Here is a 9,977-nt window from a genome sequence, read left to right on the forward strand (position 1 = left end):
TTATGCATGTCATGTGAGCTCCATGGTGGAGTTTTCTATTCCCGTAAGGAAGCCAGGAAAGGGGCAGAGCTGCTGCCTTTGCCCTGTCCCTGCTCTAGGACGTCGCGTGTGATGGTTTCTGCTGTCTCTTGTGGTGGGCAGAAGTGTAAGAAGGAGGAAAAGAAGGGGGTGGAAAAGCCTGACTACCTCCAGGCAGCAGGTTGATTTGCTAGGAGGTAAGAAAAAAGGGAAAAAAGAAAAAAAGAACAAAAATTAGATTAGAAATTATGCCTTCCAGATAGAAGAATCTTGCATCTATTTGTACAGTCAGCAAGAAAGAAAAGAGTATGGTCATTCTGTTTTCAAAGTATCACTTTATTTTAAAGTTGAGAACAAATTTGGAAGTTCTTTCGTTTCCTACATTATTGGAGTGGCTCAGCCAATTTGTTAAGGGGCTGTGATTTTTTGCTACGCCATTAAAAAAAAGAAAAAACAAACTGCAAAATACTCTGTTCTCGTTGTTGCTACTCATTATATACAGCCACAGGGATACACGCTTGTCATTTGACAGTAAGGAAAGGACAGCTGAATTCACTGCCCCCAGGAACTTGCAAACCAATATGAATTAAATGTTTATACTTTTCACGTCCGCCCAAAATATCACTTGGTTTTGGAGGTGTTTGCAAGAAACGCAGCCTCTTGTGTTCGCTTCTAAACTAAAGCCAAAGGAAAAGGAAGAGATACTCACTGATTTAAAAGCAATGCATGCGATCTGTAGTATTCGTTGCCAATTGTAATTATCTTAAACGTATATACTTTGTAGACAGCTTGCATTTGTTGGACTGAATCCCTGTTATCACGGTGAGATTCCGTAGGTGGCTTTATTTCTTATAGATTTCTCAGCTTTTCCCTCTTTGTGTATTACAGATAGTAGAGGAGTAATACCAGCCCAAAGATCTGATACCTTTAAACATACCTTTTAGCTTGTGAAGGCACCAACACAGAACGTCAGTGTGCATGATAAATAAGGGGGGGAAAAAAAAAAGATATTTTCATGTAGATAGCAGAAAATGGCATAGAATTTATCTACTGGAAACAATGTACTCTGTCCTCAGTTATGCAATTTCTAATTCCTGATGTTAGTTCTTCAGAAGCATCTAGATTTGTTTGGAATGTAACTATCTGATATATCTCAGAAGTCCTTCATTTCCAGAGCTATGCTTAAAAGATAACATGAACTTATGACCCTCACTTTTTCACGTTGGAATTTCTGTTTTCAAGAACATAGAGGAGAAAGTAAATAGGGTCTCATCCTTAGAGTAAATGTTGGTGCTTCTTGCACAGTTTAAGACTCTGGATTAAAAAAATACTCCCAAATTTTGCCCTGGTAGAGTACTTTGACTATCACTTCATTGAGTCTGGTTTGATGTGTGTTAACGTTGGGGGAAACCAGGTAACCAAAAGGCAATGGTCCTCGTTGGCTCTTTGGCCAGTTGCGAGTAGGTCATTTCTGCGTGAATGAGCTATGTATTTAGTTTCATTCTAAATGCTGAAGTTTCAGCAACATATTCTGGTTTCTCCATATTATGGAGCTGTCTCTTCACTATTCCTCTCACTGTTTGCATAAACAAACACTGATTTTTCTTCTGCATCCAGCTGCCTTGTATAACACTGTGTTAAGCTACCATCCACAGCCACATATATGTCAGAGCCAGGCTGGCTTTGCGGTAGCTGCTCAAAATAAACCGCACTCATCTCTTGCATCTCTGTGTTCTTTAGGCATCCTATGGGAAAACTGTACTTTGTTGCTATGGTCTGGTACAGCGATGGCAAGCTTTGTGCAAGGCTGGAGGGGCTTCCAGAATCTCTCTCCTGTGCTTATCACTGATGATGTGATTTCTCTTACCTCAAACTAAAGCCCTGGCAACTCATTAAATGTGACAGTCTGTGAGTTTTTGCTGCATTTCTATTTTTGCTCCATGGTGAATGTCGGGAGCCTTGTTGCATATAACTAAATGCAATCCATAGTTATCCTTATAATTATTTTTTTTCCTTACCATCTTGCCAGTTTTGACCCATTTCAGACTAGGAGTGTCCCACCAGTGACCTGCCAGGACAGCTCATGAAAACTGTGGCCTGGCACTTCATGGGTGTCAGTCAACTTGACCGCACATGCAAAGTTGACCCTGTTGCAAGGTTGACTTTAACAAAGTCAAAAGCAGCTCTGGAGGGACTGGTAACCACATTGTTGGATAAAATAAACCTGCCCATTTCAGTCTACCATGTTAGGATATAATTTAGAACTTTGAAACCAGAGAAGCAAAATCATCCCTTTTGGTTCTGTTCCTTGTGCTGATCTCTATTCTCAAATAGTGGATTTGGACATCTGATACAGCTGAAAATGCATTTCTCTTTCCAAATGAATGAATGCTGCTGTTTTGAGTTTATTTACACTCCTTCTCTTGTCTATAGCTATTTCCTTTTATTTCTATTATGTGATTGCTAGAATATTTTTTTTATTTAAAGTTGTACGTTCTGGTCTAACACATGTATTTTAATCCAATAAAATCCTTTATCTTTTATAGAGAGAAAGTTGCAAAGACATATGCATTAGGACTGTCCACTTCATCAGTTTTCTGTCTCTTCAAATGTAATAAGAAATGACTTGAAGTATTCTACCCCAGTCTCAACAGTCACTATCAAGGGAAGAGCTCACAGCTCTGCAGCGTGATCTCAGTGCGTGCCGACTCCACAGCCCAAAGGAAGAGATGATCCGGCAATGATTAAGACTTTTTTTCATAGATTACTCTGCAGAAAAGTATGCTCAGTGATAATTACTTTGTATTCAAATTCCAGAATGGGCATCCCACCAAGGTGAACAAATCTTCTCCAAATGGACAGCTATGAGTATTTCAGGCGTAAAACCTGAAAATTTTTTTTGAGGACATCATATCATTATTACTAGAAAGTTGTCCCTGAAACTATGGGGTGCTCAAAATCTGCTACTGAGACTCTGTCTTGGTATGCACGGTGATGTGATAAAACATGAGCAACTAAAGGAAAAAAGGAGTTACTGCTATTTTTGAGTCACTGTTCCTGTAATGCCTCAATGCCTTAACCAGAAGGTGCCTATTTGCTCACCTCTGTGCTTAGGAAGCATGCCTTTAAAACAGTTTACCTGCTAAGAAGACAGGAGGATGAAGACTATTGCCATGTCCATTTTGCAGGGGGAAGTTAGAGGAAAGAGGCAGAAAGGGTAACTAAGTGAAGCACAAAAAGAGTTGAGGTGTAACAGGTTGGCTCAACTGGAGGGTTTTGCTCTTTCCCACAAGGAAACGCTATTGTCCCAGCCAAGACACAAGTCCATGGTAGAGCTGGGCTCCCAACACCATCTCCAGGTTCACAGGGGAAGCCCTTAATCCCCAAACCATCCTTTCTTTACTCTTTCTGTATGAAGATCTGGAGATCAATGTGATTTAAAAGGGAAAAAAAATTAATACTACTTAAAAAAACTGTACTAGTTAAAGTAGTTTTTCTAGCGCATAATGATTTTAATTCCATTGTAAGAAAACAAAAGAGAACTTCTCTGACTCAGAAATAGGCTGCTGTCTCACCCACCAGCTTCCAGTTATTCAAGTAGTGCTTTATTCATTTTTTGATCTGCTTTATCAGGGAGAATTCTTGCTTGGCCTTAACTGATTGTTTCACTGATTTCTTTCAGAATATTACTTTTCACTAATGCTAATTCAAGCCAACATCCCTCAGCAAGCAAACAAGCAAGGAGCAAACTAATTGGGGAAATATTTTTCCTTTTCTGATGATACATTTTGATGTAGATTTTGAAAGTAAATGCTCTAAATAAGAGGGGAAAGGTACAGAGAGTACTACTTCAGTCATTCCAACGTCAGATCTGCCTCTTAGGATATCAGGGAATGGTTTGTGTGCATTGACGAAATCTTCTCTTACGCTACAAAAAACATTGCCAAAAAGAAAGCAGCAACTCGTACTTTAAGCGTGGAAGGAACTGGAAAACATAAGTCTGTAGTGGGAAAAAAGGTAGAACCATACAAGATTTTTTTTATGGTTTAAATAATGCCACTCTCATAAGGTTCGCTTTACTTCCACATTCGATAATTTTAAAGGGATCAGTGTGGGAATAAGTTGTGGTATCAGCATGGAAATTATTTTTTGTGGTTCTTAAGAAAGACTTACAACAAGTGGTTCTTCCTGAAATGCTCTTAGCAGAAGAGTAGGTCCCCTCACAACGTTCTTTTTAGATTATTCTGAACAGAAAATATAGAACAGCGATCTAATATCTGTATTTATAGTAATTCCCATTTCATCTTGCAACTCAGTTTTGAAAATATTGATTGTATGGGGAGAGTATTCTGGTGCTTCATGAGATTCAAAATGAGCTTTTCAGGTTTTATAGCAGAACCATGCAAATACTTTAGGGGAGACTCCGCTACCACTGCTAAAAAAAGTAAAGTAAAAGATCTGAGTTCCTTTCACAAGTGTATCCATTTAAAAAAGGGGGAAAAATAAACCAACCTAAAATACGCTTTCTGAATGATATTTATTTTTCTTTCACATTAGAAATGTATCATATTAGGTGCTTATGTCTTTCCAATCACCGTGCCACCTGAGCAGTGTGTAATTTTTGCTGTATTTATGTTTATGACTGCCAGTCAGAATAAGAAAAAGTATAGTTTCATCTCCTCCCAGATGGCAAACAAGGAAATGAGCCATTTGTTTGAAAGAAAAATCTATGGCAAAGCAAGAATTTGAAGCTGGGGCTCATGCAAAGCAGTCCAGGATCCTAACTGGAGCCATTATTGTGCTTGCTAAGAAGAAGCTTCAGCTTTAGGAATTCTCTGAGAGATGTCTTGTAACAGTCCGTTTCATTCTGCAGCTACTTTTTTAACTTTTCAACTTACTAACATCAATTGACGGTCAAGCAAGTACCACTGTGAACTCATGAATAAACATAGTTATCATTTACATATTAACAGAGGGCCTTTAGCTGAGAAGAATCCATTTGTCCTACTGCAATATCTTAATTATTTACTGTGTTATATTGTAATTAGTTGTATTTTACTCGCTCAAAACTCTATAGTATGTATATCTTATGGGGTTTGGAACCAATGCACTGATATTAAAGTGGTAATCAACACCGCTTCTAAATATTCATGCCAATAAATGACTCCCATGTGTTTGCAGAATGCCAAAGATGGTCTGAAGCATTTATTTAGCATTCTAGTGTGATTTAGTTTCTGTGAAGTTCCCATAGATGCAGAATTTCAATATTGTTGCTGGTTTGCATGGGGAAAGGGAAAATATGTTTGAATTTGCACGAGCAGTGGGGCAGGACACTCAGGAGAAAGCAATGGTATCGCAGTCACAATCTGTGCTTAATAACGTCTGAGCGCACGGGGGAGTTGTCAGCTATTTTTTATTATAACAAAATTACAATTTTGTTTAGTCTACGACAGCCTCCTCACAATTTCACTTTTTAATAAACATCTACAATTTTCCGAATCATTTAAAAATCATTGCATTTCATGGGCGGGCTGCTCTGACTGTCACGCAGCCGGGGCTCCATCAAGGCACCACTGTAGCAATCACAAATTCAGACACGTTTCGCAGTAAATCAATTAAATACCATAACCCTAAAATTATCCTGCTTCAGCACTGCAATTGGCTGACATAAAGCTTCAGAAAAGCAGGTTGAGTGTACAGAGGAACAACTGATTTATTGAGCTACCGTCGGAATTTCAAAACAAGGAAATGCTGTCGCGCAATCCAGTAAGTTTGTTTAACAAAATGTAAGTTGAGTGTAAACAGTCTTAAAATACATGTGAGTTCAGTCTTTTGGGTGGAGAGCAACTAGCATATCGTAAGCCGTGCTTTCTCCTTTGAAGCACCTTTTCAAGAGCCTGTATAGGTGCGCTGCCCCTTTCTGCAAAGCGTTTGACCCTCCGCTCCCTCCTGCCTCCGAGGGCGAGTGGATCACCAGACCTTTCTGAAGCTCTCTCACAGCTTCCAGAAAAATAGTGGATTTACCTTTGGATGCTTGAGATGAAAAAGAACTTGTTTTATCATCAGGGGAACAGCAATATGAAGATTGCACGCAGTCATGACAGTGGTGAAAAACGCGATCCAGATGTCCTGATCCCTGCTCCATGCTGGAGCGCAACTGGGATTTCCGTCTGCTCTGCTGTTGATGTCTTGTTTAGAAAATTCTCTTAAGTACTTGTATATGTAAAAATACTTTGTCAGTTGTTCTCACAGAGATACTTGATAATCTGATAATACTGTTGACCATGTTTCTAATTGCTCCAACACCAATTCTTTTTTTTTTTAAGCTAAAACTTAATTATTCCTTATGAAAAGTTTAATATACAGATTAAAATATTTAGCTGTTTATAGGGAAAAAAAAAAAAAAAAGTTCAGCATGACTGTACTTTAATTTCCATGATGGTCTTAGATCACATATGCAGTTCTACATGCAAATATTTAGCATACGCAGCCTTAAGGGAAAAAGCATTTCTGTTAGAGCCACCCCACTGATGGTGATCACTGCACTGCGGGTCTGCTCTTCATGGATGTACTGGCTTTGAGCATGGATATCTTAAACTGAAAATGGTCATGCAAAGCCCAAACCTGATTACCTGTACCTCATTTTAAAAAAACAGTACAGCAAGATTGAGCATTATAAAGAGATTATATTGGTGTTTAATGTAGTTATGCTATTATATGGAGAGGAAAAGGAGAAAATTGAAAACTGTCTCAGATGTCTCCTGGAACTGATGTGTACTGCATCACTATGCTTATCTTCCCAGGCAAGATGGGCTCTGATGTGCAAGGTTGGAAGTGATGCGATTGCTTAAGGGCTCACCATGGTGTCTTGAAGACCTGGGTGTGATATCCTGCAGCACCCTGGTGCCTCTCGATGTTCCTTTGCACTGAGCTGTGGCTAAAGGGCTGCTACACCACCAACGCTTCTCTTTGTAGTTGCTTGCTCCTCCCAAGCAGGGCCCAGATCGGCTCTGGGTTTGGACTCATCCAACTCTGTTTTCCTTTTTCAGAATCACCCGGCACTGCTGCAGTTTGTAATACAAGCTGAAAGTAAACATCTAGTCATCAATCTGGAGAGGAACGAGTAAGTACCCTTGTTGCATGTTCACTTTGTACTGGACGTTCTCAGAGAAGGGTTATAATTTTGAAATTGATGGTTTAAAAGTAACCTGGGGCCAAGTTTGCTACTGATCCCTTATGGAACAGGACCCTAACAAGAGAGTTTTGTTCCAGTTTGGATTGTGTCTTATTTGCACGCTGCTTATAGAGCAAGAATCTCTATGGTCGTCTGCATTTATGTGGGACTGAAAATGGACATGTTGCCTCTCAATGTTTTCCTGTTGATAATCATATTTATTTGATTTGGGCTTGTCCTCCTTTCCTGTGGTAAGCCCTTTTATTTACAGTAATGTGGAAAATCCTACAGTCTTTGGAACTTTTTTTGGAGGACTCCTCCCTCCTGACGCTGCCTGCGGCCACGGTTGCCTCCATGCAGTGGCCGTCGGCATCTGCTCAGGGAAGATGAGTCAAGCATTTGGGCTTAACCCGTGCTGGACTTTTAAACAGGAGTTCTCTGGGTTTGTTGGTAAGGGCCTGATGATGGGATGTTTGTACTGTTCACAAGGCCCGTGACCGAAGTTGAGCTTGAGCCCTTATTTGTGAGCTGTAAATCCTGCACCTTCTTCTATGTGCTCTTGACAAATCCTGCTCATGTCCATAAGCTTTCGGAGAGGGATGCTGGGGGCTGCTGTAGGGGTGGCCCCGTGGGCAGAAACCCAGCAGAGCTTTTCACAAAGGGGTATAGAACCACACAGAAATAAAGTCACTGCTCTGGAAGTCCTTGACAAGTGGAACCAAAGTCATCGAAGTCTTTGTTTACCTCCCTCAACTGTTCAACTGCTCTTCCTCTAAGAGCGTCTCAAGGATATTTTGTGGGAATCCAGATCAGGACAACTACATGCTGCTTGCCAAAGGAAAACCAAAGATCACTCTTGGCTTAGGGAAAACTTTCAACAAATGTTAGCAAGGATCTATGTGTTCTGTAGGTTTTCCTGCTGTGAAATAAAAGCAGCAGAGGTATTTTTTTACTGTGATAGAGAGACCATAGACATAAGCGGTGCAGCTTTATGTGTTAAGAGGAAGGAATGTGCATGTGAAAGCAAATGTCCAAGGGAGGCCGGGTAAACGCTGCCTCGGCTGGTGATGGACAACTTCAATGGAAAGCGACGGGGCACCCCTTTAGTCCTCTGTAGTAAAACAACGTAAAATGCTTTTTCTTTCCAGTCATTTGGATGAACCGTAACACTACCCAGCTGTGATAAAATGCAGTTCACTTTATTATTCAACATCAGGCCCAAATCTTCAGCTTTCTTTACATTATTTGTAATGCTCCTTAGCTGTTCATTTCCTATCGTTGAAGGGTATGTAGATTCCCCATGCATAGGTTGCTCTGTTTCAGTAACTAGAGGAGGATTTAATTCCTTTAGTAAACAGGGATTTAACTTTATATTCTCTTAATCTTTGTCAAAGGGCGTGCCTTCCTTCAGGAATGGGAAGTATGCAGCAATTGAGGAAACTATTTACATTCCATGTCAGCGATTAAAAGAACATAAAACTGCTAATACAGGCCTTGCTGAATGTATCAAACTCTCTTGTACCTGTAATAAAGTCAGATTTAGAAAATTGTAAGATGCAATCTCCACCTCTTTTAAAAGTAGGACATGAAAGTACAGTAACTTAACTCTATGAGCATCTGACTAACCGCATTTGGAGATGTTGAGATCTGTTCCTTAAGAAATACAGTATTTATCAATGATTATTTTCTAGTTACCTATCTCTATGGTGGGGTACCCACCAGAAGGTTTGCATTCTACAAGAGTTCTTTATGGTGTAAACAACATGAGGTTCCTCATCTTAGCAGGAGCTTCTAGGTAGTATTATAGAATGCTACAGTTAGCCTTGCCCGTCTTTGGGATTTGTTACATAGGAGGCAGTTCCTAGATCCCAAACCACAGAAAAAGTCAGCCATGGTTTTGCACAATCATTTCTCCCTTTTCTCCTGTATTACTGACTTCTTTGGTTTTCAGAAGAAATAATGGTCTGGGTGTTGCACATCCATGCAGAAGTTGCTTTGGTGGGTGTGTGGAAGGGCTATTCGTTACCTGTTTCTGTAAATCCCACAGTGGATCAGTCTGCACAACTGGTCTGTGCTCCCCAGGACGAGCAATCTCAAGGCCTCTGTGCTCGTCTGGGGAAATTGGTGGCTGCATTGCTTCTACCTGTAATGACGGCATTGAGCATGTTGTCGCTGGCATTGAGGCGGGTGGCAGGTGAGGTGAGGTGTTTCGGGCATGAAGCAAGCAAGGGTGGACACGCTGCCGCTTCCAGGGGGTCCTGCAAGTTCATGGAGTGAAAAATAACGCCCGAGAGAGAAATGAAAAAACGCATTTGTGCAGAGCAGAGGATGGGGAATAAGGGCTGGTAGCAGCAGGCCACATTGGATCTAAGGTAGACTATGGACTCTAGAGGTGGGAGATGGTCATTGCATACCTGGAGAAGGCAGCAACATTTCCATGCTGCAACTCGTGCCCATGAGTCTCCAAGGCTGCAGAGAGGACCAGCAGATGTGCACGCAGACCCTGTCTCCTCCAGCCTGCTCCATCTTCCTGATGTTGGCATGAAATAAGCGGCTCAAATAACTTGAAAATGCTGATGCTGAGCATTGGAGTAGCCATAAAATCAGCATGGTTTAGGTAGAAGTAGAATGCTAAACACAAACGTCTTTTCTTGAGTAATAAGTAACAACACATATGAAGCTCTGATACGTGTGCTGTTATTTTAGTGTAGTTTCATGTAAAGCATGTTATTCCTTGGAGAATGGGGGGTGGGGGGGTGGGGTGTGTGTGTGGGGGGGGGTGGGA

General features: G+C 40.8%; 1 protein-coding gene across 1 annotated transcript in view; it reads left to right on the plus strand.

The window, feature by feature from the left end:
* ADAM12 (ADAM metallopeptidase domain 12) overlaps positions 1-9,977 on the plus strand; it is a 191,025-nt gene that overhangs the window by 44,417 nt on the left and 136,631 nt on the right. Inside the window, exon 3 of the mRNA XM_009634874.2 lies at positions 7,068-7,141. Within this exon, the coding sequence (XP_009633169.1) occupies positions 7,068-7,141 (74 nt within the window). The remainder of the gene's footprint in view (positions 1-7,067; positions 7,142-9,977) is intronic.

The sequence above is a fragment of the Egretta garzetta genome, unplaced genomic scaffold (assembly GCF_000687185.1).
Source record: "Egretta garzetta isolate BGI_Z169 unplaced genomic scaffold, ASM68718v1 scaffold152, whole genome shotgun sequence".
In the NCBI taxonomy this organism is placed as follows: domain Eukaryota; kingdom Metazoa; phylum Chordata; class Aves; order Pelecaniformes; family Ardeidae; genus Egretta; species Egretta garzetta.